Source organism: Larus michahellis, chromosome 5 (assembly GCF_964199755.1).
Source record: "Larus michahellis chromosome 5, bLarMic1.1, whole genome shotgun sequence".
NCBI classification, from domain to species: Eukaryota; Metazoa; Chordata; class Aves; order Charadriiformes; family Laridae; genus Larus; species Larus michahellis.
The window spans coordinates 45,602,561-45,629,864 of NC_133900.1; the positions used below are offsets into that span (position 1 = coordinate 45,602,561).

At 63.3% G+C, this 27,304-nt stretch overlaps 2 protein-coding genes across 5 annotated transcripts in view; one reads left to right on the forward strand and one right to left on the reverse strand.

Annotated features, from left to right (window-relative positions):
• Positions 1-17,157, reverse strand: part of LOC141743266 (dedicator of cytokinesis protein 2-like) — a 77,676-nt gene extending 60,519 nt beyond the window's left edge. For both annotated transcript variants that reach the window (XM_074587016.1, XM_074587015.1), the window contains exons 1-19: positions 17,065-17,157; positions 14,945-15,028; positions 14,699-14,739; positions 14,440-14,495; positions 14,237-14,333; positions 14,011-14,159; positions 13,427-13,562; positions 13,139-13,293; positions 12,236-12,317; positions 10,895-11,030; positions 9,597-9,672; positions 9,022-9,101; positions 8,581-8,706; positions 8,339-8,463; positions 7,637-7,735; positions 7,052-7,124; positions 6,041-6,144; positions 2,879-3,068; positions 197-294 (exon numbers count right to left, since the gene is read on the reverse strand). In XM_074587016.1, the coding sequence (XP_074443117.1) occupies positions 197-294; positions 2,879-3,068; positions 6,041-6,144; positions 7,052-7,124; positions 7,637-7,735; positions 8,339-8,463; positions 8,581-8,706; positions 9,022-9,101; positions 9,597-9,672; positions 10,895-11,030; positions 12,236-12,317; positions 13,139-13,293; positions 13,427-13,562; positions 14,011-14,159; positions 14,237-14,333; positions 14,440-14,495; positions 14,699-14,739; positions 14,945-15,028; positions 17,065-17,107 (1,950 nt within the window). In that variant the 5' untranslated portion in view covers positions 17,108-17,157. The remainder of the gene's footprint in view (positions 1-196; positions 295-2,878; positions 3,069-6,040; positions 6,145-7,051; positions 7,125-7,636; positions 7,736-8,338; positions 8,464-8,580; positions 8,707-9,021; positions 9,102-9,596; positions 9,673-10,894; positions 11,031-12,235; positions 12,318-13,138; positions 13,294-13,426; positions 13,563-14,010; positions 14,160-14,236; positions 14,334-14,439; positions 14,496-14,698; positions 14,740-14,944; positions 15,029-17,064) is intronic.
• Positions 17,158-19,042: 1,885 nt separating this feature from the next.
• Positions 19,043-27,003, forward strand: DQX1 (DEAQ-box RNA dependent ATPase 1). 3 transcript variants are annotated; one of them, XM_074587023.1, is made up of 12 exons: positions 19,043-19,139; positions 19,793-20,096; positions 22,561-22,754; positions 23,066-23,441; positions 23,742-23,981; positions 24,288-24,387; positions 24,569-24,727; positions 24,945-25,136; positions 25,266-25,391; positions 25,743-25,933; positions 26,022-26,212; positions 26,398-27,003. In XM_074587023.1, exons 2-12 carry the CDS (start codon positions 19,815-19,817, stop codon positions 26,576-26,578), a joined length of 2,232 nt encoding a protein of 743 aa, XP_074443124.1. In that variant the 5' UTR covers positions 19,043-19,139; positions 19,793-19,814; the 3' UTR covers positions 26,579-27,003. The 3 variants fall into 3 exon arrangements, with proteins under 3 accessions (XP_074443124.1, XP_074443125.1, XP_074443126.1); XM_074587024.1 differs by having other exon boundaries at positions 19,115-19,396; XM_074587025.1 differs by lacking the exon at positions 19,043-19,139 and adding an exon at positions 19,164-19,351.
• The last annotated feature ends 301 nt before the right edge of the window (positions 27,004-27,304 follow it).

Below are 27,304 nucleotides of genomic sequence, written 5' to 3' on the forward strand. Positions count from 1 at the left end.
CTCCAGCAGCTGCCCAGGCTGTCAGGAAACCCCTGGTGTCAACTGTCGCCTCTGGAAGCTTTCACATCCCTCTGCCCCGCAGGGAGCAGCCACCTGAGGACATGGCTGGAGACAGACAGGAGCACAGGAGCAGGGAAGGGAGGAGCTAGGGGGAAGATCCCGGCATGGGCAGCGGGGGGTAAGGTCTTGGCTGTACCTTGATGACCTCCCCTCCGTCCACGTTCATCAGTTTTTGGAGGTTCCCGGCGAGGAGGCTGGGCTTGGAGCGCCACTTCAGCAGCCCCAGCAGGTTGACTGGGTGGGAGGAAGAGGAGAGTCAGCACAGCTTCACTTGCTGCCAGACCCGAATGTTACTGACCCCCCCCACTCCCCCATCCCACCCTTGCTGCCCAGGACAGCCAGACGGAGAATCCCCATCCTGGGTGCCGCTCACTGCTGACGCCACGCCAGGGAAAGCAAAGGGTAAGCACCCATCGTTCCTGAACTCCCAATTTTCTGTCATGCGGCCGCACATGCAGGCACTGCCACCCTCTTTACATCCCTCGCGAGAGAGAAACCGAGACCCGAAACAGCAGGACTCGGCGTTGGAGTTGGGGCTTCCCCACGAACCCATGAACCTTTTGGAGAACAGACCTCAGCAGGGGGGCCATGGGTCACTCATGCCCTCCCTACACCTGTGCCCTCCACTGCTGGACCATGTTGGGACCCAGAGAGGGTTCCCGCACCCCTTGTGCCTGCCCCACTGTCCCAGCCATATGCCCGCTCACAGTGGCCACTCCTGCGCCAAGCAGAGCCAACTGCTGGCCCCAGATGTGCACGGGGCCCTGTGCCGACGGCCCAGCACCACTCTTGGGGAGTATCCGCGGCACATGCAGAGCACAGCCATGGCACCGGACCGGCCGGTGGTCAGCACAGCGCTGCCGGGAGCAGCCAGGACCCCACTGACCTCCGACTCCCTGTGCAACTGCCGCTCAGCACAGAAAACTTCCTGACTGCAGTACCATAAAAGCACAAAACTCGGCGAAATAAAAGATTGTTACTGTAGAAGCTCTAATTGTGCTGCAGGAAGGGAATTAAATGAACACCAGTGGCCCTGAGCCCCACTCACACTGAACCGCAGAGGCCCCAGACCCTGCCAGCGCGGCAGCGATGAGTCACCGTGCACTGCGTCCCCTGAGCTGCGAGGCTGCGGTCCCCAAGCCCCCAACCCCGCGCCAGGGCTGCGGTTTCCCCAGCTGTGTCATTGCACTTCAGCAAAAGCAGGACGAAGTGCTTCCATCCACCGGCCTTGCAGAGGCAGCGCTGCTGGCCGGGAGGGAACCCCGGCTTTTCTGCCTGCTCTTCCCCTGGCCAAGCACCACTGCCACTCGCATCCCGAGCGCGGTGCCCGCTGGCTGCCAGTGCTCCTGTGCAGCGTTTAACTCTCCAGGCAGCTGGAAACATTACCTCTAGGCATTCATGTCACCCACCCTAAGGGATGGGCAGCTGCGGGGCTTTCTGCAGTGACACAGACACCCACTCTGAAAAGGTGGCCGTGGCCCAAGGGCTGGCACTGCCACGCAGCACAGCGTGGTTAGACCTGGCAAAGGGCCGGGCTGCTTGTCCCCATTACGGTGGAGTGTGTGCGCCATGGTTCCCCCAAGCTGGACGCCTGCAAGGGCACTCAGAAAGCCCCATCAGCCCTCCCCTCCCACAGGGCCGGTGCCAGGCTGCTCGCTGCCAGCCCCGCTCTCCCCGCTCGCTTCAGGGGGACACGTGCAGCCGTTTGGTCACCGCCAGCACCCGCTCAAGGTTGCCGACACCTCTTTGTTCTGCCAGCTCCCAAAACACGTTGTACAAGGCAAAATCCCATCTGCAAATGCTGATGCGTCTTGTGCTGAGGTGGCACATAGGCTCTTGGCCGCCCTGCAACGAACTGCGCAAAGCACCCACACCAGCTGACTGAGCACAGGGTTTAAAAACAGGGAGTCCCAATTCCCACTCTGATTTCAAAGGGTCCAAGGAAGGTCATGGAACCCTCAACAGCCACTCTCAGAAAGTCGCTCCAGCTCCCAGATTGGAGGCAGCGGCTCAGTCCCCCGAGGGCACGAGCAGATTAATTACCATCTGCAAGGGTTTGCACCAGCCAAGAAACTGCTAACTACCCACCACTGCTGGCAGCGGCTCCACACCCCCAAGGTGGGAGAGCGCCTGGAAACACTTGCAGCCTGTTATTGTTTGTTCTCATTCCCTCGCCTTGGAAAACTAATCTGCCGCTAACTCAGGAGGGCTCAGGAGACAGATAAGCCAAAAGACAACCTTATTAAAAATGAGGGAAAAAAATGAGAAACTCTCTGAGTTACAGCCCAGAGTTATCGACCCAGCAATATGCAAACAGAGCCTGCAGCAAACCACATCCCAACCGAGCAGTGGGGGCTCTGGGGCAGAACCTGGATTGCCGGGAGAGAACCTGGATTGCTGCAGGGCAGCACCATCTGGGCCACAGGCATTCCTGCTCACTGCCACTCCTCTCCAGGGGACAGCAGTCCCCCAAAGCCCCCGGGACTGTGCTGCCCCACCAGGAACAGCCACTAGCCTTGGCAGTCCTGACCACGTCAAAACGCTAATTCAGCGCTCGCTGTTCCTGCTTTCCCTGCATTTTTGGCATGCTGTCCTGGTGCTGTTTGTGACAGGAGTGAGCCCCAGTCCGGCTGCGATGTGCCGGAGGGGGCTGGTGCCAGCACAGCAACACCAGCACCATGTCCCATGGTGGCTGGCACATACTAGCAGACAGCGGCCAGAGAGCCGGCCGCTGGGAGAAGTGCGGTAGTGGGTAGAAACACACTGGTGGGGTGGGGGCACAGAACCACCACCACCCCCATGGAGAGCTGGGACTCACCGTTCTGGGTCAGCTTCGTGGAGCAGACGAGCGTCGAGATTTGGAAGCTGTCCCGGGCCGACACAGTTAAGCCTGATGCACCTCCGCTCACACGGAATGAGGAGCCAGAGAGGAGCTTCGGCTCCGACAGGTTCCTCGTGGAGGGCAGGGTCAGGTATGTGCTGGCATCCTCCAGCTTCCTGCTGTCACCCTGCAAGGCAGAGCATGGCTCACACAGGGCAGCACAGCCCCGCGAGAGCCCCATGGGACAGGACTGTCCCTTGGGTTCAGGTTTCACTCCACATCAAGTCCCCTGCGTGGGGGACTTTGCTGTGCAGAATGGGGCAGGGCAAGGAGGTCAGCAGAGCCACACACAGGTAATGGCGGCTCCCACTTAATGGCATCATTATGGCTTGGTAACCTCCAGCTTGCGGGAGCCGCTGGGATGCGGGAGCTGGCCCAGGGGAATCGCTGCCTGCAGTGCAGAGCCCGGCACAGGCAGCGCAGCCGGCTTGCCTGACATTCATTTTAACAGAGCATCCAACAAAGCTGCTCCCTGCGGGACTCTGCGGGGACCTGCGCTTGGCTGGGACAACCGGCCGGGAGAGACACCGGATCCCAGCTGGTGCTACTCAGACAGGACAAAAGAACTGGTGGGTGGAAAAGCCTGGGGGAGGCCAGCGACACGGAGGAGCCTGGGGCCAAGCAGCAGGGCGCCAGGAATAAAACATGCACCTGAGCACTGCCGTGGGGACTGACATGCAGCAGGACATTGTCCAGGTGGCCGGCACAGTCCCACGGCACCACTGTCACCAGCCCAATGGGACATTTCCTGCCTGCATGGGCACACCTGGATCTCTCCTTACCATGGCAAAACAGCCATGTGTATCCTCTACTCTTAAATTGAAGAATTAAGAGGAGATTACACCTAGGAGGACTCACTGGGGTGACTTTCTTAATGATCCTTCCATGGTCGTTTACAAGACTGGGATGCGGTGGATGTCCAGAGCTGGACAGACATGCGATGGTCGGCTGCAACCAGCGGCTGGGGGTCTTGGGCCAGGACGTACCCCACACGGCCCCCTGCCCCACGACCAGCACCAGGCGAATGAAGGACCACAGCCGTGCTGCCCCGAGCTCATGCTCACTTACAGGTTGGAATAGGGCATTTATCTTCCCCTGCCTGCAACCTTGCACAATAAACTTATTTCTGCTGAAGGTCAGACAAAGATCGCAAAATTGTTTGTTGTTGGGTTTTCTCTCCACCAAGCGTACCCACATCAGCCAACTGACTCGCAGGAGGCACTGCACTTCTTCCGAGGGCAGCTAAACCCTCGTAGGTTAGACTGGCTTAATTTCAGACATTTCTCGACCAACGTGAGATCAAGAGGTCTGAGGAGCTAAAAGCATATCATTCACATTCCTCTGGCAAACGAAGATAAAACGATGAAATAGCTTCTGACTCCCAGAATCAAGCCCAGGTCCTTGCCGGGAAGAGCAGGAGTCAGCCGGGGAGAAGACAAAGTGGAGCACGTCAGCTTTCACTTGCTCAGGGCTGGAGGATGCTCGCGAATGTGACAGTTCAGCGAGGGCAGCAACAACCCTTTAAGGAGGAAATGCATCCAGGAGGGAGGTGCGCAGGGTTTGATCTCGCTGCCCCAGCCTGAACCGGCAAGTCCCGAAGGTGCTCAGTGCTCCTGCCACTACGCAGGCTGTGGAGGGGACAGTCCCCCAGAGAGCCAGGGATCATGTCTGCAGCTCTGCAGGCCACAGCATTATTTAAAGAATTTGAGTGTTTTGCCCAAAAAGAACAGGGAGGAAGGACACAATAACAATTTCAAATGTGTAGGAGCTGCTGAGGAAGAAAAGCGCGGGTCTGTCCCTGTCCCCAGGCTGGGCAGGGCACACGGGCTCCCTGCGGGAGAGAGGTCGGGCATCACAAGAGCAATAGATGAGGACCAGTAAGGGCAGCACCGGGACAGACAGGCTGGCTGGGTGGGGGTGAGCCTGTCCTGTCAGCAGAAGCATGCCTGAGCAAGGATGGGGCAGGAGGTGGCCAGGGCTGCCCTGGTGTGGATGGACAGACGGACAGCAGAGACCTGCAAGGGCATGCAGGTGGCTCCCAGTGAGGCATCTATGTGAGCGCAGAGCAGGAGCGCTCCAGGATGACACAGCGTCAGACCCACAACACAGTCTGACATGGGACAACAGTGAGCACAGCAGGTGCTGGCAGCAGCCCATCTGCTGCCAGGACATTACGTAGCTGCAGAAGCAGCATTGGGGTGCTAAGAGGGCTTCCCTAAAATTAAAGGAAATGCGGTGATGAAGAGAAGGAGCTCCTCCATCAAGCTCATGGGAAGCAGTGGCTAAGGCCAACTGCACAGCTGCCACAGCATGTGGGAGACAGACCTGCTCATCCCAGAAAGACGCAGAACTTGGGAATGGAGATGGGTCCACCTCAAGTAACTGTGGTCTCATCGCCAAGAGCAGCAAGGAAATTAAAAAAACTTCAGTTAAATACCAGAGCAGCCAAGGGGCTGAGGTGGGAAGGTCACCATTGCTGGCAAGGAACAATAAAGCAGTGTGGACACACAGAGGAAGAGTCCTAAGATCACCCTTGCAGCAGGGACCAGCTCGCACCCTCCTGGTTCCCTCGCCACGGCCAGCCCAGGGTGACACCAAAACAAAGTGAGGCAGCACGTTTATGGGGTCTTTCACACTCCGGCATCAGGGCCAACTGCATTTTTGCCAAATGAATAGTGAATTTTCCTTCCTCACTTTCTCTCTCTGCTCTCTCAAAAGAACAACCAAGCAGTTTTAAGCAGAAAAACGCTGGTGAAATCAGGTAAAGTCTAGCAAATACCTTCATGGGGACATTTCCTACCAAGTCAGATATGTTTAAGTTACCTTTTTCTAAACAAAACTTGTCATTCGCAAAGGAGCGGCACGGAGGTTAGAGATGCTGTGTGCAGGGAGCTGTGGCAGGAGCCCCCGCCACCAAGGACAGAAAGGACAGGGGGGAGGGAGGAACTGGAAACCCTCTGGGGGACTTTGGGTACGCGTCACCTGTGCAGCAGCTCCAGCAGGGACTGGGACCCCTGCCCTGCTCAGGCAAGTGCCAGGAGAGCTGCCATCCTGCAGCCTTCCCACTTTGAGGAGGGGGGTCTGCCTGAACCCCCATACCTTGTACAGAACCAGGTCGTGCTCCCCGTCACGCAGCGTGGTGCCGTCCGGTCGCATCAGCTTCACAAAGGCCATGGAGAAAATCCGCTCGCTTTTGTCTTTGGCTGGGAGAGACAAAAAAGGGGCGAGGTGAAGCTGGCTCAGGAGGAGCCCAAGGACACACTGTGTGGGCAGGGAAAGGGAAGGTCATCCGAGGGATCCTCCTGAGTCGGCAGCCAGAGTGGGTCCAGGAGGGGGCTGCTGGGGAAATTGTGTTTCTTTTCCTGGAGTCCACCAGCTGTGCCCATGCACAGCGAAACCCTCCCCAGGGCACTTGGGAGAAGCGGCTGCTGCGGTGCTTGGGAACCTCATGGGGGTAGAGACAGCAGCAACAAGCTGATGGGTGGCCAGAGGAGCTGCCGGGCTGCCAGCATGTGCTTCCTGGGGCAGGCAGCCATCGGAGAGGTGCCTCTGTGGGAACAAGATGGGTTTGGGGCAGGCAAGGCTTGGCTTGCGCAGGATCAGACCAGCGAGCAGCATCCTCAGCTGCAGGACTCCACAGTGGCCCTGGGGAAGGTCCTCACAGTCACAGGACATGCCACAGCGCATCCCATCACGTGTGGTTTTCAGCTCAGCGAAGGCACTGACAGAAGCACCCCTGCTCCAGGAGCAGCATGTCCTCCTGGCCACACACTGCAGCTTTGCTGCAGCCAAACACCCGTGGGACGCAGAGCCAGGGCTCCAGAGAGCCAAGCACAGGCACCTGGGAAGCAGCTGCATGCAAAAGGCAGCGGTTTCCCAGAAATCTGCTGCCCACCACGGGCAGCAGGGACAGAGCAGAACAGGAGTGACAGCTTCCTTGCCCCCACACATGAATCCAGCATCGCTGATGGATCCCCACCCGGTGTGAGATGAGGGCTGCTCACAGGGCCCTCCTGCTCCCACAGCTCCTGAGCTGCAGAGAGCCCACCTCCATCGCAGCCCTTGCTGGGAACATTAGTGGAGGAAGACGTGAAGAAAGGAGATACTTACAGTCACTGGAGGAGCGATGCCGGAAGGTGAATCTCAGGTGGGTCTTGTGGACATCTTCAATTGGAACAGCAATCTGAGAGAGAGAACACGTGCCTGCGTGAGGACAGGAGGGCATGGGCTGAGTGACCTGGCTGGCCAAGACCCCTCTGTGCTTGGGTAAAGGCTGTGCTGAATTGTCGGTTGCTTAAATCCAAACCCACATGCTTTCCTTTCAATTAATGAATTAGAGACACGGGTGTCTGTGCAGGGCTGGCGGCATACATCCATGAGCCTGCGGGAAGAGGCAGGAGTGATGCAGCGCACCCAGAGCCCCTGCATTGCTTATCGGCAGGGGCGGCAGACATCACCTCCCTGCTGCGGGACCTGCTGCAGGTTGCCCTGGGTCTCCATCCAGGAGTTAAGCCATGACATCAGCAGCATCTCCCATCTTCCCTGAGCTGGGGACTTTTCCCCCTGAAAAGCCAGCCCTGGTGGGGAGCTACCCTGTGGCAGTTCAGTCCTGCTGCGCAGGAGGGAGGGACGCAGCCTTGGTGGGTCACAGCCCCTGTCCCACCTCAGTCCCTATGCCCCATGGCTTGTACAGACCTTCACCGTCTCCATCCACCGCTGGTGCCGCTGCTGGTAGTAGACGACAGAGCGGTACTCGCTTGCTGGCTTGTCCCCTGCGCCATGGTAAATCACATTCTGCAGAGAAAGCAGCAGCAGAAAAGATTCTTTGCAGTCAGCTCCTGACATTACTTGTTACAGATCAAATGGACTTGAAGGGCCGAAGAATTTTGCATCCCCTGCTAACCTGGGCCAGCCCCTGAGCGGTCCAGCCCCCCCACAAGCTGCTGTCCCCTGCCCACACCATGGCAGCCCCCGCCCAAGCCCCTCCAGCACAGGCGCCCCTTTACAACAACCCAGCCGGCATGGGGACATCTTTCTGACTGTCCCTTCCCAGCTGGGCTCAGAGGGCAGCGAAAGGCTTCTCCATCCCCTCCACCTCCACCAGGCATGGTTCAGGCTCCAAAAGGAGCCAGCAAGGGACATGCAACGTTCTGTGGCACAGTCATGGCTTGGCTTCCATTGCCCCATGGGAATAGCATTATCAGGGAAGGAGACGGAGGTGGGGGCTGCATCCCTGGGGCAACTTCAGGGGCTCCAGTAGCCAAAGAGGCTACTCCACCTCGTTTGTGCCAGCATCAACACCAGCACCTGCACACTGTGGAGCTGCTGCCTCTGCCCAAGACAGGGTTATGCAGAGGACAGTCCCTCGCCCCAAGGCTCATGCAGTGCCTGCCATACCTGCACAACGTTGCCTGACTCGTCGCAGACGCACACCGTCACTTCCACATTCTTCTGTGTCTTCTTGTTCCCCTTGTCAAACTCGCCCTGCACCAGCGTCAGGTAGATGTCGTTCCTGACATCTCCTGTGGGGACAGCCCTGTCAGTGAGACTGGGTCCACTCTGCAGCACAGCACCCTGTAACCCCACACTGGGACTCCCAGAGACCATCCAGGGATGGTCCAACCCACCACCCTGCTTGCCTGGCATGATGACCTCCGGGTAGCCCAGTTTGCGTGCCACCACTGTGCTGCGGTCCACCAGGTGGGGATGGTCCTTCCGCACTTGGCTCAAGTCTCCCCAGAGCATCTTCAGGGACACCCAGAAACCTGCCGGGACAGAGTGCGGGATGTCACAACCCCATACATCTCCGATCCTGATTGCTGGGATAATTTGCACACCAAGCCCTTGCTGCGGGAAGGGGCCCAGGGCCGGCCAGGGACTGGAGCAAGCCCACAGACCCCGTGAGGAGCTGCACGGGGGGACTGCCCCAGTGCGGGGGCCAGGGGGCAGCCCAGGTCACTGAGCACAAGCAGCAGCACAGGAAAACGTGGGATGGGCCAGGGAGGGGTCTCACCCCGTCCCCCACCATGTACAACAGCGCAGAGCGGGCACGCAGAGCAGGGGACAGGTCGGGGCTCTACCTTGTCCCTTGTGGTTGATGTCCTTTGCCTCCACTGCTTTCCTGATCATGTTGTGAAGAAAATCGTTGTCAGCAGCTGCCCTGCAAACACGAGAGCAGGGCGATTCGGAGGGGCTCCTGGCCAGGCGCAGACGGGGAACCCCCCATGGCTGCTGCCCATGGCCTGGCACCGACCACCAGCAAACCCAACAGCAGCCTGGATCCGGCTGTGGCTCCCCAACCTGCTGGCCTCCAGCCTGCCAGGAGGGAGGTGCAGGATGGCACCCACAGCAGACCTGGGATCTTAAGCCCATGTGTGCCCCAAGGGGCTGGGAGGCAGAGATCCAGTGGGGGCTTCAGTATCTCGGAGCATGTTGCTGCCCATAGAAATACCCCTTTTCTAACCTCACTGAGGTCCTGGACCCAGTGACGTTGTGTCCCAAGGATCCACAGTCCCTTTGCAAAGCCACATTTAATGGAGAAATCTTTTCTCTTTGATCCTAGCACCTCTTGCCCCTTCACAGACACTGTCCCGGTGCCTGCCCAGCCCATGGAAAGCTTCCCCCCCTGCCCGCTGCCCAGCCCCACAGGACTCACAGGTGCACAGGGATGAAGTGCTGCTTGTCCTCGTCGCTCTCACACTTCCCCTTGGTGATGTCCGTGATGTCCATCACTGCAGCAGCACAGAGGCGGCAGCGTGGAGCGGCTGCCATGGGTGCTGGCAGCCCCAGCCCCCAGCGCCAGAACCCTCTGTGCCAAATCCTCCTGGGACCAGCACCCAGGACAGTTTTGTCACATCGTGCAGCCACCACTTTTCCTGTGTCTCCAGCACTGACGCTGCTGTGCCCTGGCCGGTGCTCCACAGGGAGGTCATTGTGCCCCACCAAGACCCCTCTGCCACCCCACGCCAGATGGCACCAAGCTGCACAGGGCTCTCAGCAGGAAGAAATCCAACACCCACATGGCTCCATGGCGGATGGACATGCTGCCAACACAGGGTGGGATCTGGCAGTCACCAGACAGTCACCACAGGTGACCTCAAAGCTCCAGGGCAGATTTTAGCCAAAATAAGCCACATCCAGAAACTCTCCATCACTCACAGGCAGGGGGTTTGGTGCAGGATGGACAGGGAACTGCAGAGTGGGCACCAGGACAATCCATCTGTCCTGATGCACAGCCCCGAGTGCAATTACATGCCGATATGTTCACAATTCACCTGGTAATTCTTCTGTGGCTGAGGTCCTAGCACACACTAATCAGCCAAGTAAAATCAATACTTTCCGAGTGAGCCCATCCAATGAGGATCAATATCCAGAGCAGGACCATGGGAGGTGGAGGAGGGGCCCAGGGCCGCTCCTGGGGGCACCTCTGGCAGTGCCGGGCTGGGGGGTCCCCTGCACCACACAGCAAGGAGGGATGGCTGGGCCACCCCGGTCCCTCTTATCTGCTGGGTAGGGCAGGGCCAGCCCGTGGGCAATGACACAATGGAGTCAAGGGAAGCACTTGGTTCCAGTTGTCACAGGAGCACGGATTTTCCTGACGAACAGAGCAGTTGTGCCACATCCCTGCCCACACTCCAGCACCAGACACGCATGGGGAAGACCCTGCCCCTCCATGGGGGGTTGTGGGTCAGGCTGGTGAGGGGGAGACAGGGCAGCGAGCTCGGGGGGATGGGGAGAACGTGGCCATGCAGAGGCAAGCAAGGGCTGGTGTCCATGCTTCGGATGAGGCTGCCTGGCTGGAAGCAGGAGCAGCCCTGGGACGTTGCTGCCCCAAACCACTGTACCCCATGGCAAGTGAGCCCCATGGTGGCTGAGAGGTGGGTGCTGGGGAGTGCTGGTGTGGGCAGCACTGGGGGGTCTCCTCCCAGCACCTGTGGCAGACCTTGCTCTCACCTGAGATGCCAAAGGGCCGACGGAGGCCCGTGCTGAGCTTGCGGCTGTAGGACTCCCGGAGGTCCATGCGTCCTACCCGTATGATCTGGCACACCAGGAAAAGCTTCTCCCGCTTCAGGTCTTTGCTACCCAGGTCCTGGGGGGAGACAGGGGCTGTGTAAGCCGGGCACCAGCAGCACTGTGCTGGGATGCGCCTCTGGCGGTGCCGGGTAACCACAGGCTACCGGGACTGTGCAGGAGGATGAACCAGCGGGTGCAAAGCCACCACAGGCCCCTGTGCCCAGCACCCTGGCTCTGCCTTCAGGAGCTGGGGAGTCCCCCTGCTGCTGTACCCCACAGAGGGGCTCAGATGGCAGGCACACAGCCCCGCTGCCCCAGGGAGCCTGGGGTTTCTGTGCACCCCAGGAAGTCCCAAGCCCAAGGAACAGGGACAATACCAGGGCTGGTAAAGACCAGTCTCCCCATGGGGCACTCACAGGCCAGGCAGCATAGCCAAGGGGGGCACACTGCCTTGGGAGGGAGCAGGTCTGACATGGCGTAGGGCGTGGTGGGGTGGCCACACACCCCAGCTCCGGAGACCCTGCGGGGACCAAGGTCCCGCGGGTGCTGCCCCTGTGCAAGAACCTTCCTGTGGGGCTGCAGCACAGGGCAGGGTCACAACGTCAGTGCATGGGGACATGCAGCCAAAGCCAGCAGCGGGCAGGGGTCAGAGGTGGGCGAGAGCTGGGGGAGCTGGATCCCTGGGGCTGGAAGTGCTGATGCTGCTCATTAGCATTGATTTTCCCGGCTCATCTGCATATCGATGGCCCCTCTTGGGCCATCCTGAGGGTCAGCTGAGCTCTGCTGGTGCAGCGGGAAAAATGCTGGGTCAGCAGGCACTGCCTGCGCCTCCTCCTGCCCTCGGCCAGGGACCACTGAGCCCGGCTGCGGGCGAGGGCTGGAGAGGAGATGGGGGCACAGGCACCACAACATCCCCAGCAACATTGCACCTGGGAGAGGAGGCCACAAGGGGCAATCCCATACCAGGTGCCCACTTCCCGGTGCCAAGACTGGGGTCTGCACAGGACCTGTGGGGTGGGCTGAGTTGGGGGGCACAAAAGAAACGAGCAGCATGGAGACAGCAGCTGGGAGGAGCGGGCGGATTTGGCTGCTTGGAGGGGGATACAGGCTGCAGCAGGGCCTCAGGGACACCGTGCGCTGTGCTGGATGCATCCAAAATGCTGCGGGGTGGGGTGGCACCTCTGCAGGCAGCAGGGAGGGGAGGAGGAGCAGGCAGCTCTGCAGGAGGGGACGGGCAGGCAGCAGCAGCAGCAGTGCTGCTCCTGAGGGGTCTGCGCTCACCGTGAAAACAGCTTTGAGGTTGTTGAGCAGCTCGATGTCCTGGGGAACACCCGTGCTGGCCCAGTGGATCACATAATTCTCGCTGCAAGAGGAAGGCAAGGGAGTGAGGAGCCCGCAGCCAGGCTCAGGCACCAGGACAGCAGAGCCGGAGCTCGGTGGGTCCCTGCACAGTGCAGGGCCGGCCAGGCAGGGGCTACCAGCAAGCCGCCCACAAGGAAACACAACGACGTGGGCTGGAGCCCTTCAGCCACGGGCAGGGCGCTGCTCGGGCCCCCATTTGTGTGCCCAGTCCATGACAGCTGCCACCACACAGACCCCTTGTCTGACCAGTGGCCCCAGTCACAGCACGCGGACTGGCCAAGTCTGGCCACCCCCAGCAGCTGCTTGCAGCTGCTCCAGGCACACCGGCTTGCTGGCCCCTTGCAGGGGGGCATGCTGTGCCAGTGGTACCCAGGTTCTGGCGTGGGCTGAGCTGGCTCCTGCCTGCCATGGGGCCGCGGGCAGATCAGCACAGGGCAGCACACCACAGCACACCTGCAACAGGCCACAGCGCGTTGGGCATGCACAGCCCCGAGCACGGCTGTCCCACGGGATGCAGCTGCACACCTTGCACACTGATGATAAATCCTCCGGCTCCAGAGGAGACAATCTGGCTGGAAGGGACAACCCTCTTTCCCCTCAGTGAGATACACCAGCTCCCGCTGAGCTGGGCAGACAGCTGGGCTAGGGATGACGGGCAGCCTGGGGATCCGGGCTGGGCAGCCAGGTACAAAGGGGCAGAGGCTTCCCCACACAGGGGGAACAAGACTCGGGGACGCTGCATGGAGCGGCGTGACGGGCACCAGGCTGAGCCGGTGGCAGGGGTCGGGGAGTGAGGCCAGTCCTGCACCGCTGGGGCCCCACCTGATCATGCGCTGCTCGCCGGGGTCGTAGAGCGCCATGAAGAGCTGTGCCTCCTCGCCAATGTTGCAGACAAAGTTGCGCACGCAGAGGTAGAGGCTGTGGGAGGGTGAAGCCGCCAGACGGGCACTGCAGCGCAGCGCGCTCTGCTGCGGGCTCTGCGGGGTACAAGGCCACTCAGCCCCCCAGCTCAGCCCCACAGTACGGCCTGTGTCATGGCACAGCCACGCATGGGACAGCAGGGTCTTGGCATGGAGGGGTCGGTGCACCGAGGCCAGCGCTGGCTCTCACCGTCTCCTCCTGGATGCGCTCTGTGATGGTCTGTGCAGCCTTCTTGTGTGCCTGGAAGAGGCTGATGATGCTGGTCCTGTCGGGGTCCAGGATGTTTTCGTCCTCATCCCGCACCACCAGGTCCAGCGCGAGAATCCTGCAGAGGCCGGAATGGGGTGAGGCAGGACCCAGCACATCCCACCGGGACCCTCTTGCCCTTGCATGGGCTGGCATGGAGTCTGGGGGTGCAGGCATGGTGTAGGGGTAGGACAGATCCTGATAGGTCCTGCCCAGCAGCAGAGCCCTGGCAAAGGGACAAGATCCAGGCAGCACCAGGGATGCTCTCCTGTCCCAGCCAGGGCTCATCGGCGATAGCCCTTGGCCAGGTGGCTTGCACACCCACCAGCACACTCACTGTCCCTGGCCACCATGGGATAGCCAGCCAGAACAGCAAGGACACAGGACACCCCAAGGACACACAGCCAGGATGATGAGGACACAGGGACGCTGCAGCAGAGGGGCCAAGCACCTCTTGGCATCACACAGCCTGTGCCTGGGGCAGGGGCAGATGTTCGGGGAACCCCGCTTTCCATTCCTGCTCTCACTTGTTGCCATAGTCGATCTTGCCGGTCACCTCTTTCTTGAGCTGCAGGAGCTCGTCCTTGGGCAGCGTCCCCGAGAGCAGCTGCGAGCGCCGCTCCATCAGCTCATACATCATCTGCATCACTTGCTGGTACCGCTCCGTCTGCCCTGCCTGTGGGCAACAGCGCAGGGTCACCGTGGGCATCCCACCAGCCCAGGACCCCCACCCTCCCGGCCCCCGGCTCTCACCACATAAAGCTGCTTCCAGATGGTGGCCCACTCCCGCAGCGTGGTGGTGATCTCCTGCACCATAGGCATCTCGGCGGGGACCACGCTCTCCGCCGCCCTGGGGAGAGGAGCAGGGAGCCCTGGAGCCCCCGCAGCACCATGCGGGCCCCCACGCTAGGCAGGTGGATGGGGCCAACCCACCTGTGCCCATGACAGGTACCTACCCACTGCGCTCTACCACAGCGCCCTTCAGGTGGATGAGCGAGGCCGGGAAGATGCCCTGGGGGAGCCAAAGCTGTCAGCACACACGAGCTGGGCCAGGCACAACACAGCCCCCCACAGGGGGCCACAGCCAGGGGCCCCCACCCCAGGACCAAGGGTCCCACAGAAGGACCCAGCCTGGCAATGACCCCAGCAGGATGAACCACTAGCCATGCCCGCACCCCCCGACCATGCCACAGTCCCCAGCAGCCCCTCACCTACCCGGGCAGCCCTGTTCCTGAGCGAGTACCCGCGGTACCAGCCTGCAAGGGGAGGGAAGGGGACACCATCAGCTGGGCTCGGGACCCAGCAGTCCATGGCAGGGCAGGGCAGGGCTGGGTGCCCGCCTGCAGCGCAGACAAGAGAGGGTGCAGGAGGACCCATGTCAGGATGCACCCCAGTATCAGCCCAGCCTCTCCCCAGCAGGGGATGGCACGGGGCCTGGCCAGGGCTGCTGGACCCCCTTACCCTCGGAAGCCTGCAGGATGTGCACCGTCTCCCCGATCTGCAGCGGGAGGTGATGCTCGCTGGTGCGTGGGAAGTTCCACACAGCTGCGGAGAGAGGAGCCAGGAGCTGTGCGTAGGGGTCCTTCACCTGGATCCCTCCTCACCCAGCACAGCCTCCCTGGGGCCCTGCGTACCCATGCCCTTCAGGGCAGTGTGCCCCACAGCTGGCCTTCCTCCATGGGGCAGAGCAACCTCAACCAACGTTGCTCATCCCCAAGAGACAGTGCAGGGTCCCAGCCCCACACAAACGGCATGAGACCCCTGAGGAGGTGCGGTGCAAGGCAGAGCAGCACTGGCCACAGCAGGGCATGGTTGGGAAGGGGACTCCAAGCCCCAGGAGAGCTGCACCACAGCCTGCATGGCGCCAGGCACAGCAGTAGCTGTCAGCCCCCCCTCCTCCAGCACATGGGGGTCCCCTGCCTGGCATTGTCCCCATCATGCTGCCTGTCACCCGCAACCCATGTGAGTCTGGTGGTCCTGCTCCCATTGTAAATGGCACAGGGAGGTAAACGCTAGCTGAGTCCCTGCCTGGAGCTGCAGCACTGCCCTCCTGGGGCTGGCAGCTCAGGGACATGCAGGCCAGTCCCTAGGGACAGTAGGAGCTGGTGGTGGGGGAACAGGGTGGTGGGGGCAGTGGGGTGATGGAGGCAGTGGGGTGGTGGCAACACAGGAGCTTGCTGTCAGCCAGACACTTCTTGCTGCTGCATGGGCTGCACTGGGACAGGCTGTGGTTAGTCCTGCTGCTATTTCTGGTCCTGGGGACAGTGACAGCTCTGTCTGGTGGAGGCAGCTCTGGCTTGGCCCCAGGACTGGCCGCATTCTCCACTAGCAGACAAGTCCCCTGCAGCCATGCCTGCACCCGGAGGTCCCTGCTAGGGCACTGCCCATGCCCACCACCAGCCCCGGACAGGGCCAACCCATACTGTGACACCCCCAGACCCTCATCGCTCATTGAGACCCCTCATGCTGGCCTGGCACACCCTGCAGCATCAGGAGCCCTGAGGTCCCACAGTATCCCTTCTGCCACCCTGCCATCCGCAGGAGGACCCTGAGCTAGCCCAGAGCAGCACCCAGCCCTTGTCCAGGCTTGTTCCCCTCCAGCCCCTTCCCAACCCCCCCAGGCCCCAGCTGGGCCAGGCTTCCCCCACAGGATGGTTATTGCCCATCGGGCACAAGCATGAACTGAGATGAGACCCTGCTCCCAGTGCTGCCCAGGACCCCGCAGGGGCTCAGTCCTTGCTCTGGGTGCTGCTGTCAGTGCAAGATGGGGGGCACGGGAAACAGCCCTGGCCAGAAACGGGAAGAGGTGAAGGGCTGCGAGGGCTGGCGCAAAGTACAGGGAGCGTGTGTTCACCGGGGGCTGGGGGGTGGTGCGGGGAACAGGGCTGCCCAGCGCTTTGCCATGACTGACGCAGATGCTGAGAGCAAAGCCCCAGCCAGGACCAGGGGCAAATTACAGGGGTGGCTCTGGGCTTGCCAGGCACCTTCCTGAGAGCAGGTCATACATGAGCTAACGATCCCTGTTAACAAGCTAATCACCCCTTGGGTGGAGGGTTCCACACTTCAATAGCCAGGCTGAGCCCAGACCCCTAGCTCAGACAGGAGGATCTTGTGCCAAGCACTGGAAACACTCAGCCCCTCTGGCTCAGCTCCAGAGCTCTTCATCCCCACCCAACACCATGCTCAGCTCTGGGTGCACAGGTCCCGCTAACAACTGCCCTGCTCAGCCCTGGTCCCACAGGGCATCCCATCACAAGCCCACCCAGCTCATTCCTGCATCCCCCAGCCCACCCAGTGCCAGCACTGCAGGGACCCAGCCCCCACCTTGCACCGCTGAGCATCACCGCCAGCCCCACCCAGCCCGGCACCACCAGCACCGTTCACCCCACAGACCCACACCACCACCCAGCCGCCATCGCCCACCCCTCTATAGCCCACTGCCACTGAGCCACCGCAGCCAGGGGGCAACAGCAGTGCCACCTTGGCCACAAGCGCCCTATCCTGCCAGCCCCACACTCCTCCGCCAAGCCAAGGAGCCCAGCGAGGCCCGTTGGCCGCTCAGCCCTGAAGCCTGCACTCACCCACGCCATACTTCTCCTCCTTGGTGGGCAGCCACGGGGCCATGGCCAGCTGTGCCGCAGGGGACCGGGGCCCTGCGTGGGGCGGCTGCTGGTTCCTCCTGCCGCGCTCCCCAGGTCACGTGTATCTCACCGGCTTGTGCAAACCTCCGCTTCCTCAACGCGCAGCTGGGGGCTGCAGGGACCCACCCGACGGCCTTGCACCCCAACACACACCAGGGCAGGGGTGGTGGAGATGGAGTCCCTGGCATCCCACCATGCCACCCTCCTAGGGGCCCAGGCTTGGGTAGGTCACTGGCCTTGCCCATGGGGCACAATGGGACTGCTGGCCCCGGGTGATGCTGCAGCACCACTGAGCCCCTTTGGCTGAGCACCGCTGCCAGACCTCAGCAGCCAGTGGGACACAGGGCTGGAGCCTGCAGCAAGGACAGCCCCAGAGACCCCATGGCACAGGGAGCTGCAGGGAGCTGTGTACTCAGGCCAGCTGCACCACTGTGGACCAGCACCACTGGGGCAAGGCCTCTGCCTCCTCTGCTGGGACTGGCCCGTCTTCGTTCCTTGGTGCACGAGGCTCAGCAGCACGAATGCCAGCATGGTGCCCAGACCTCCGCAGGCCCATGCCCAGCTCTCTGTTCCCTGCGGCACCAGGAGAGTAAGCGAAGCAACAGCTCAGCATCAACCACTTCCTTCCTCATGCTGCAAACCGCATCTGTCCGGCACCCATGGTTCCACAGGGTCTGGATGCTCCTTCTCTGGCCCTGCTCAGCCTCGAGCCGGTGTGGGCCAGGCCCTCTCCTCCTGCATGGCCATGCTGCTGTGGCACCCCCTGCTCCCCGAGACCTGCTTATGGCCAGCCCAGGCAGGGCTCCTGCAGCCAGGCTTGAACCACATCTCCATCAGCCCCTTTGAGGCAGCATCAGGCTCCTTCCTTGTGCTGCCCATACCCCCTTTTCGGGCCCTCATCTCCCCCTGCCAGCCTGAGCCTACACCGGGGTCACCTTCGAGTGCAGCTCTCCCATCCCATGGGTCATGCCCAGCTCCAGGGCAGTCACCCCTGTCCCAAAACCCACTCCAAGCTGCCCTCACAGCCCCTCCAGCCTGAGGAAAAGACGATGGAGGCAGACGGGGAGCACAACGGGAAAGGGATCTTCAGCAGGTTTCGGTGAGCTGGGCGTACAAGGGGAACCCAGAGGCAAAGAGGTGGCCAGGGAGGTTTAAGGGCCTCTGAGCACAAAGGCTGTGGACAAAGCCTCTGCCCAGATTGCTGGCAGGGATAACCCGGAGATCACCCCTCCGCCAGCACCCTCCCCGCTGCCTGGGCGGCTGCTCCCGGGCGGTGGCACGGTGGGCTCCCTGCCCGGGCTGGCAATACCCGGTGCCAGCACAGCGCGCTGGGGCAGCACGCAGGGCCGTGCCAACGCTGAAGCCGGCAGCAGGGGCCTTCGATGCGGGAGAGCCGCTGCCCAGGGCCGGGGCCGGCGGGTCACTGCCGGAGCTGCGGGGGCAGAGCGGTAACTGCAGGCGGCTTCACAGTTTCGCTTTCCGCCGGCAGCCGGGACTCCCGGACCCCGCCGGCGCGCAGTCCCGGGGCCAGCAGGGACGGCACGGCCCGCCGCCGGCCTTTCCCCGCTGCCCGGTCCCCACGGCCCCGACGGGAACTCCGCGCTCGGGGGATGCCGGGCCGGGCCGTCTGCCGGTCTGGCAGCTCCACCTGCCGGTCCCGACCGGCCGCACGCCGGGAGCCGCCGCGGGCTGAAGGCACCCAGTTCGGGTGCAGGGTCCCGCGGACGGGATGCCCGGCACCGGTACGGGATATCAGTGGGCTCGGCACCGCGCACCATTGCGGGCTGGGCACCGGGAGGCTCGTCCCTTCGCTGCCCGGCGGCCCCGAAGCCCGTTCTGGCCCGGCCGGGTCGCCACGCAGGCAGAGCCGCGCCTAGCAACGGGCCGCGCGCCGGCGGGCGGGGAACGCCCCCGCGGCGCTGATTGGCGGCCGCGGGCAGGGCCACGTGACGGCGCCGCGGTCACCTGACGCTCTCCCGAAGCAGGGCCCGAGGTGGCGGTGGCGGCGCGCGCAGGTGAGCGGCGGCCGCGGCGGGTCGGAACCGGAACCGGAACCGGAACCGGAACCGAGAACAGGAACCGAAGCCGCGGCTCGGGGGGCTGAGTCGGGGGACCCGTCCCGTCTGGTGTGGTCCGCCCGGTCCCGTCCCGGTGCTCAGGTGCCCGGGCCGGTCTGGTCCGTCCCGTACTAGTGCCCCCCCGGACCGGTCCGTCCCGTGCCATTCGGGTTCGTCTGCTGGGACCGGCCCTGTGCTGCTCGCCCGCCTCCAAGGTGTCCGCCCTGTCCCACACCCCCTGCCCCCCGGCCCAGTCCCCCACGCACAGCCCGGTCCGGTCCCCTGCGCTCTGCTCGGTCCTGCCGTGCTCTCCCCAGTCCTCTGACCACCCCCCCGGTGCCCTGCCTGCCCCCGATCCCCCATACCCCAGCCCTGTCACCTGCCTGTCCCTGCTCCCCACGCCCAGGCCGTGTCAAAGCCCTGCCTGTCCCTGCCCCTCTCTGCCTGCACCTGCCTGCCTGTCCCTGTCCCCTGTGCCCCACAGGTCCCCCCCACCCCAGCGGGACAGGACGGTGGGACGCACCAGGCTGCCTCCTTCCAGGGACACGGGCGAGGGTAGGTCAGTGACAGACTCCCCCAGGTCCCGCTCCACCTCCTGCCTGCCCTTGCAGCACCGGTGCTGGCATCCCCGCCATGGCCAGCTGTGGGGCCCCTGGCTCCCCGCCCCGGCAGAGCGGCCCTGGCTCCACGTTGGAGGAGGAGGAGGAAGATGACGACCCAGCCCTGGGCTGCGATGGTGACCTGGAGGTGAACCCCTATGATGGGCTGCCCTTCTCTTCCCGCTACTATGAGCTCCTGCGGCAGCGCCGGGAGCTGCCTGTCTGGACCACCAAGTACAGCTTCATGGAGCACTTGGAAGGCAACAGCGGCATCATCCTGGTGTCTGGTCCCCCCGGCACTGGCAAGAGCACCCAGGTGAGTAGGGGGCCATGTCAGGGCATCCGGCCCTGCTGGGGGCTGCGTGCAGCTGGGCAGGGCCATGCTGCTGCCTGGAGCCCAGCACAGGGCTGTGGTACCAGCTGTCCTGCTGACAGACTCTCGCCGTGCCTGCTGGATTCCCAGCTGAGCGTCCTGTCCCTCCCTCTCGAAACACCTGCAGTGCGCTGTAGGCAGCAGCTGGGTGGTGCCTCGAGGCTGAGCGAGCCACAAACCCTGCGGCACAGGAGCCACTAGGCTCTCGCCCCTGACAGAGCAGTGTGGGCTGACAGGCCCTGGGGTGGAGTGGGGAGGTGGGAGCCTGGGCAGCTGTGGGCAGAAGCATGGAGATGGGACTGCAGTTGAGAGGCAGCTCCCTGACTCCATGTCAGCATCTGAGCTTGTGGGGGGGACAGAGCAGACAACAGGCCCCACAGGGTTTCGTCTCCACCACGGTACCTGGGAGCGTGCCACTGTGGTGAGCCTGGCATAAGGCAGGGCTAGTGTGGAGCCAAGCGGTCGCATGCCAGGATGTGCCGGGGCAGGCTCTGGGGCCCTGGGCAAAGCCACGGCACGAGCCGGGAAGTGCTGCCATGACCGCCCCGGGAGTGGCTGCTGCAGCAGCTCAGGGTATCAGGCAGGTGCAGGATGTGGTGCAGGGAGGGGAAAACAGCCCCTTCCCAGAGCTGGGCCCAGGTGTACAGGGTGGCAGTGGGTGGACAGTGGTGGGTCCGGGGTGCCAGGATCCTGCCTGCCCGCCCCAGGGAGCTGCTCCCATCTGACAGCCCCTGGTGCAGCAGCCGGAGACGTCATCGTGCAGACTTTGACCAGGGGAGGGATCACCTGGAAGCTGTGGGGACAGCCATGACCTCCGCAGTGCTGGACACGGGCTGGATCACTGCGTGGCAGCTGCCAGCCTCTGGGGCTATCAGGGTGTTGTCAGTGGGCTCGGGGCCACTTGCCCGAACCACCTCCCTTGGGTGTAACCCTGCTGCAGCACGGGCCTGGGCTGCAGCACCGGCCAACCCACGGGGTGCTGGATTTGGGGAATAAAGCCCTTGCGTGGGCCCTGGCCTGGTCTGGCCCCAGGGTCGGGCTGCTTTTGGGTGCAGACACCCTGACTGCAACCCCTGCGGGGGCCTGGGACCACCGTACCCAGAGCAGACCAGGGGATGTGACTTAATCCACGTGGAGCATCTGATCCTGCACATTAGTGTACCAGCACCCCTCAAACACGGTGTTGCCACCCAAAGTGGGAAGAGCTGATGCACAAGCTGGGTCCCTTCACTGTTCTCATGGCCGAGGGCTGGCTGTGTCCTGTGCTGCTGCCCTCGCCAGTCTTTGCAGGCAGCAAGGTGGTGGAAGGGAGGGTGCAGAGCCATGCACGGAGACACAGCTGAGCACAGCTTATCCGTGGGGCAGTTGTGGGGTCAGGTGGAGAAGCAGAGTAGGCTGCACGCCCACCCGTGGTCACTGCCGGGCACATGGGTGACCCGTCTTCTCCCACCCGGCTGTGAGGTGGGCTCTCTGGAGGCAGCCCCTGGGCAGGACCCTGCCTGACTGTGACTTCGGGTGCTGGGCAGACACAGGGGCACCGGCACCTGCTCTGGGGGGCACATGGGGCAGGAGGAGTGAGAAAGGGGGGCATGTGTGTTGGAAGCAGTTAAACAGCAGATTTCTGGTCCCCACTGTTCAAGGGACATCTGCACGGCCCTGGGACTGTCACACACCACCTGGCCAGGAGCTCAGGCAGCTCCCTGGTGCTTCCTTCCCTGTTTCTCACCGTGAGGTTTCCTGGGGTGGTGTGTGATCCCTCTGGCCCCATGCGAGGTTGCTTGTGCCCCTGCCCTGGCCTGTGGCTGCTGCAAGGTCTGGGTCTCGTGGACCTAGCCAGTGACCAGTGCTCTGTGCTGAACCTGACCGGGGACCTGCCCAGCTTTCCCTGGAGAGGAGTAGGGGGCCTGTTAGAATAGATCAGGATGGCTCCAGTCCGAAGGGCCCAGTAGCCATCGTCTGGTCCAACTGCCTCACCACTCCAGGGCTGACCAAAAGTTAAAGCATGTTATTAAGGGCATCGTCCAAATGCCTCTTAAGCCCTGGCAGGCGTTAGCTGGAGGCACCGCTCTGTCTGAGCTGGCAGCTCTGGCAAAGGCAGCGCAGCACGTACCCTCCAGACCTATTTTTCCTGGCAAGGTGGAGGCAGAGAGGAATGTTGTCCCGTGTCCTTGATGTAAGAGCCGGGGCTGTGGCATCCCATATCAAGGCAGAAAGCTGCAGGGATGGGGTGATGAGGCTGTGGGGTCTGTGTCATGGGTTGCTGGGGCTCAGAAGTGATCAGAAGGGTCCCTCTGCCTTTTTTGAGGGGCATGGCAGGTGCTGCTCCATGATGGGGAGAGGAACGTCCTGGCACTCCTGGCTGTGGCCGTGCTGTCCGCGTGCCCTGACCGGCGTTCTGTCCCTGCAGATCCCGCAGTGGTGCACGGAGTATGCCCTCTCCCTGCAGTTCGCCCATGGCCTGGTGGCCTGCACCCAGCCCCACAGCCTGGCCGCCCTCAGCCTCTCCCTGCGCGTGGCAGATGAGATGGACCTCAACTTGGGCCACGAGGTTGGCTACTGCGTGCCCCATGAGGACTGCTGCACCATCGAGACCATCCTCAGGTACAGGGACGGGGGTGTCCCCCCCCCCCGGGCTGCCTGTGCCGACAGTGCCCATTGCACCACACTTTAATCCTGCTGAGCTCCCCAGCGGCAACGTAATCTCTTAATCCAGCCTGGCCTCATTGGGGGAGTGAGGAACTAGGCTGCTGGCTGCCCAGGCCCTCCTGGGGCTGCGGTGGGGGCTCCTGCCATTGGGGAGGGGGCAAGTCATGCTCCCCCAGGGCTGTGTGGAGGGATGCCCGTGGGGGTGCAGCCCACGGTGCTGGGGGTCCCCGCGGCTGCCCTACACTGACAGGGCTGGTCCATGGCAGGTACTGTTCGGATGAGATGCTGCTGCGGGAGATGACGTCAGACCCGCTGCTGCGGCAGTATGGAGTGGTGGTGCTGGACGAGGCACAGGAGCGGACGGTGCCCACTGACGTGCTGCTGGGGCTGCTGAAGGACGTGCTGCGCCAGCGCCCGGCGCTGAAGGTGGTGGTGGTCACCTCGCCAGCCATGGAGGAGCGGCTCCGCACCTTCTGTGGGGACCCCCCGGTGGTGCGGGTGCCAGGACCTGGTCCCCCTCCCCAGCTGCTCTACAGGGACCCACCAGCCCGTGGCCACGTCGCAGCTGCCTGCCAAGCTGTGTTGGACATCCACCGGCGGCAGGAGCCCGGCCACATCCTGCTCTTCCTGGCCAGCGAGCAGGTGGGCTGCAGGCTTGTCTCCTGAGGGACTCACCATGCCACAAGGCAGGAATGGGGGCAGGGGGAAGGTCTGGGGATCTATCTCAGCTGTGTGTGGGGAGCCCTGAGGACAGCAGGGGTTGCTGCTGGGGAGTAAACTGCAGGAGCTGGAGCTCCTTTGCAGAGGTGCCATGCGCATCGTGTGGGGTCTTTCTCCCCAGGGCACCAGGAGGCAGCCGCAGGGCACGGTGCAGCACCCTGTCCTGGGGATGGGGCCACTCCAGTCATCGACGGACTCATGTGCCCCTGTCCTTCCCCACAGGAGATTGACGAGTGCTGCAGGGCCATCCAGACCGAGGCCATGGCGCTGAACCCGGGGCTGGGCCCGCTGCTGGTCCTGCCCCTGCACCCCGGTGTGGGCCGCGCAGCGCAGAAGGTGTATGAGGTGCTGGAGGAGGGCAGCCGAGAAAGGCGGGTGATCGTCACCCACTGGCTTGCCGACTCGTCCTTCTCTCTGGGCACAGTGCGCTTTGTCATCGACTCGGGGCTGGAGCTGCGAAATGTGAGTGTGCCAGCCTGCACCAGGGGTACCAGGACGGGGAGCCGAGCGGTGGCTCTGCTCTGGGGCACAACCAGCAGCATGGGCTGAGGCGAGTCTGGGGAGGGGGCGATGGGGCTGCAGCAGTCTGTATTGTCTGCTCAGCCCACATCCTGCCAGCCTCCCCCCTCAAGCTGGGGGACACTGTGCGGAGGGCAGGATCTGACCCAGGGAGGTGGCAGTGGCAGCACTGCACCAGTGGGGCAGAGGGGCCTTGGGAGAAGGCAGGGGCTTGTCTGCAGGTGTCTCTTCTCATGGCCTCACCTGCAGGTCTACAACCCCCGCATCCGGGCAGAGTCCCAGGTACTGCGTCCCATCAGCAAGAGCCAGGCAGAGTCGCGCATGCAGCGAGCCGCAGGCAGCCCCCCAGGTGAGAGCCCCTGCCCGCATGTCCCCTGAATGTGCCTCCTGCGGGAGAGGGCTGTTGTCCCACCCCGATGGGGCTCCAGGCAGCCTGTGGCCCAGCACGCTTCCCTGCCCACCCGTGCTTGCTGCCCTGTCCCTGGGCTCCATCCCTCCCACCATCGTGGCTCACGGCCCCTCTCCTGTAGGCACCTGCCTGCGCCTCTACTCAGAGGCCTTCTACGAACAGCATCTGCCCCCCAGCCCTGCGCCCCACGTCAGTGAGACCAGCCTCAGCCGCCTCGTGCTGCTGCTGAAGCGCCTGGACATCGCCGACATGGGCCAATGTGACTTCCTCGACCGGCCAGGTAATGCCTGCGGGGCATGGAGGGGCTGTGCATGGCATGGCGGGGATGGAGCAGAGAGGTGCAACAGGGGAAGCCATGTGGGAGGAGATGGAGGCTGGGCATGGCTGTGGCCATCACTGCAGCCCGGGTTGTCTCTGGAGAGGGGCTGGAAGGTCCCAGGGGTGCAGGAGGAGGATGGGCTGCCTGGTCCTGACAGCTGGCTGACATCCTGCCCCAGCCCCGGAGTCGCTGATGCAAGCGCTGGAGGACCTGGACTACCTGGCCGCCCTAGATGATGATGGGAACCTGTCAGAGGTGGGGATCATTATGTCAGAGTTCCCCCTGGACCCCCAGCTCTCCAAGGCGCTCATCGCCTCCTGCGAGTTCGACTGTGTGGAGGAGATGGTCAGCCTGGCTGCCATGCTCACAGGTACCATGCCGAGGGGCTTGGAGCCTGCTCTGCTGCTGGCGCAAGCCATGATGCAGCCCACAGAGAGCCAGCACTGGCAGGGTCTATGCTGGCGGGCACGTGGTGACCTTTGCTCTGTGCCATCCCCAGCTTCCCCCTGCTTTGTGCCCCCTTCCACGCACCTGGAGGAGGCGGTGACCATGCGCCGGCGTGCCCTGCTTCATCCGGACGGAGACCACTTCACCCTCATCAACATCTTCAACGCCTTCCAGCAGCGTGAGTGCCAGGCAGGGGCTCAACTGCTGGCGGGCTGCACACCCTGCGGGTGTCCCACAGCTCCCTCGCGTGTCCCCTGCTCCTTTTAGGAGCAAGCAAGCACTGCAGCCACGTTTGTGACCCCATCCAGGCGCCCCAGCCTTGGCTGTGAAGGGGTCCCAGCCCCAGTGTGGGGGCCGTGCTCCCTGCACAGTCCCTGTCCCCACTGCACTGAGGGGACGCAGTCTAAGGGTGCAGCAGTGCCTGGTTTCATGGCCTGGGAGCCCCCAGCCCAGCCAGACCACCTGCTTCCGTGTGGGGTCTTTGTTCATCCACCCCGTCCCCGCGCTGCTGACCCCACTCTCCCCGCAGACAAAGCAGACGAGGGCTGGTGCCGCAAGCACGCAGTGAGCGGGGAAGCGCTGCGGCTGGCGGGCATCGTGCGGGCAGAGCTGTTGGAGGTGATGCAGCGCATCGAGCTGCCCGTCTCACCCCCCGCCTTCGGCACTGACACCAATGTGCTCAACATCCAGAGAGCGCTCATCTCGGGCTACTTCCTCAAGGTTTGCCGGGGGGCTAGGGGGGGGGGCTCGGCTGCGGGGCCGGGGGTCGTGCCAGCCAGCCCTGCTCCCCTCCTGCTCCACTCCCCAGGTGGCACGGGACATCGACGGCTCCGGCAACTACGTGATGCTGACGCACAAGCACGTGGCCCACCTGCCCCCCGCCTGCTGCTACCTGTTGCGGCAGCCCCCTCAGCGCCTGCCCCCCTGGGTCCTCTACCACGAGTTCACCATCTCGCAGGACAACTGCCTCCGCATAGTCTCAGAGATCCAGCCCCAAATGTGAGGATCTTGGGGATGGGGAGGGCCAGGTTGTGCCCGGGCTGTGTCCGTGCATGGCTCCGGAGCTGGCATTGGCCAGCTGGCCTCTCCTGTGGGCAGGTGGAGCGTGTGGGGGAGCAAAGGAGGCTGTTCTAGGGAGGACCCTGGAGCTGGCTGCCCCTCCTTGACACCCTCTGTCCCTGCAGGCTGGTGGAGCTGGCACCCCAGTACTATCTCAGCAACCTGCCACCCAGCGAGAGCCGTGACCTGCTGATGGAGCTACGGGAGAAGGTGGTGGCCGTGGAGGATGTGCCGGCAGTGCCAGAGCCGCTGGGAGAGGCGGCTAGTGAGGAGGATGAGGAGAGGGAAGTCTGCGTGCTGCAGTGAGCTGGAGCCACCGGAGCTCCTGTGTCGGGGCTGCCTGGGCTTGGCTGTGACCGCCAGGGACAGGAGAGCCCCGGGGGGGCTGTGCTGCTGTGGGGGCCGACCCGATGCCCAGGGAGGCGCAGGTAGAGCCTGCTGCTGCCACAGCTCTGCGCCACAGTCGTCGTGCCAGTGGCCACGGGACCGGCCCCCGGCATCTCCCCTGGGGACAGAGCCCAGTTCGGGGGAGCGCTGGCCCCAGACCGGGGGAGTCGTGCAGGCCCTCCACACCTGGGCTCCTTCACCCCGTGTTTCCCCTGGGGCTGCTGCGGGGCTGGGGCTGCCGGCCCTGCCTGTCCCGCTCCCCCCACGCCGAGATGGGGGAGCAGCGCCCCGAGGCTGAGGGGCCGCTTGTGGGTCTCTCCTGTATAAAGTTTTGTGATCTTTGCTCCTGGCTTCACGTCGTGATTGCGGCCGAGAAGAGATCCAGTGAGTGCTCCCCCCAGCCCTCACGCCCCTGTGGGGCAGCTCTATGCCCCCTACCCCGCCCCCACCAAGACTCCCTTCTCCCAGGGGGGTTTCTGAACATGAGGCATCCCTGGTCTTTCTAACCTCCCGCCTCCGGTTCTGGGTTAGCGTCCCACTGTCACCGGCCACGCCGACACGCCGAGGGGCAGCCCTGGCCTTTGCGGTGGGTCTTCCCCTCCCTGGTCGCGCGCTTTTCTGCAGAAGTGAAGGGGAAGCTGCGGC

What these genes read in the sequence shown, in the direction of transcription:
- DQX1 (XM_074587023.1), top strand. Translation starts at nt 19,815, where the DNA reads ATGGCCAGCTGTGGGGCCCCTGGCTCCCCGCCCCGGCAGAGCGGCCCT. An exon ending in CTTCAACGCCTTCCAGCAGC is followed by an intron (nt 25,392 to 25,742) that starts GTGAGTGCCAGG and finishes CTCTCCCCGCAG; the next exon opens with ACAAAGCAGACGAGGGCTGG. An exon ending in TCTCGGGCTACTTCCTCAAG is followed by an intron (nt 25,934 to 26,021) that starts GTTTGCCGGGGG and finishes TCCACTCCCCAG; the next exon opens with GTGGCACGGGACATCGACGG.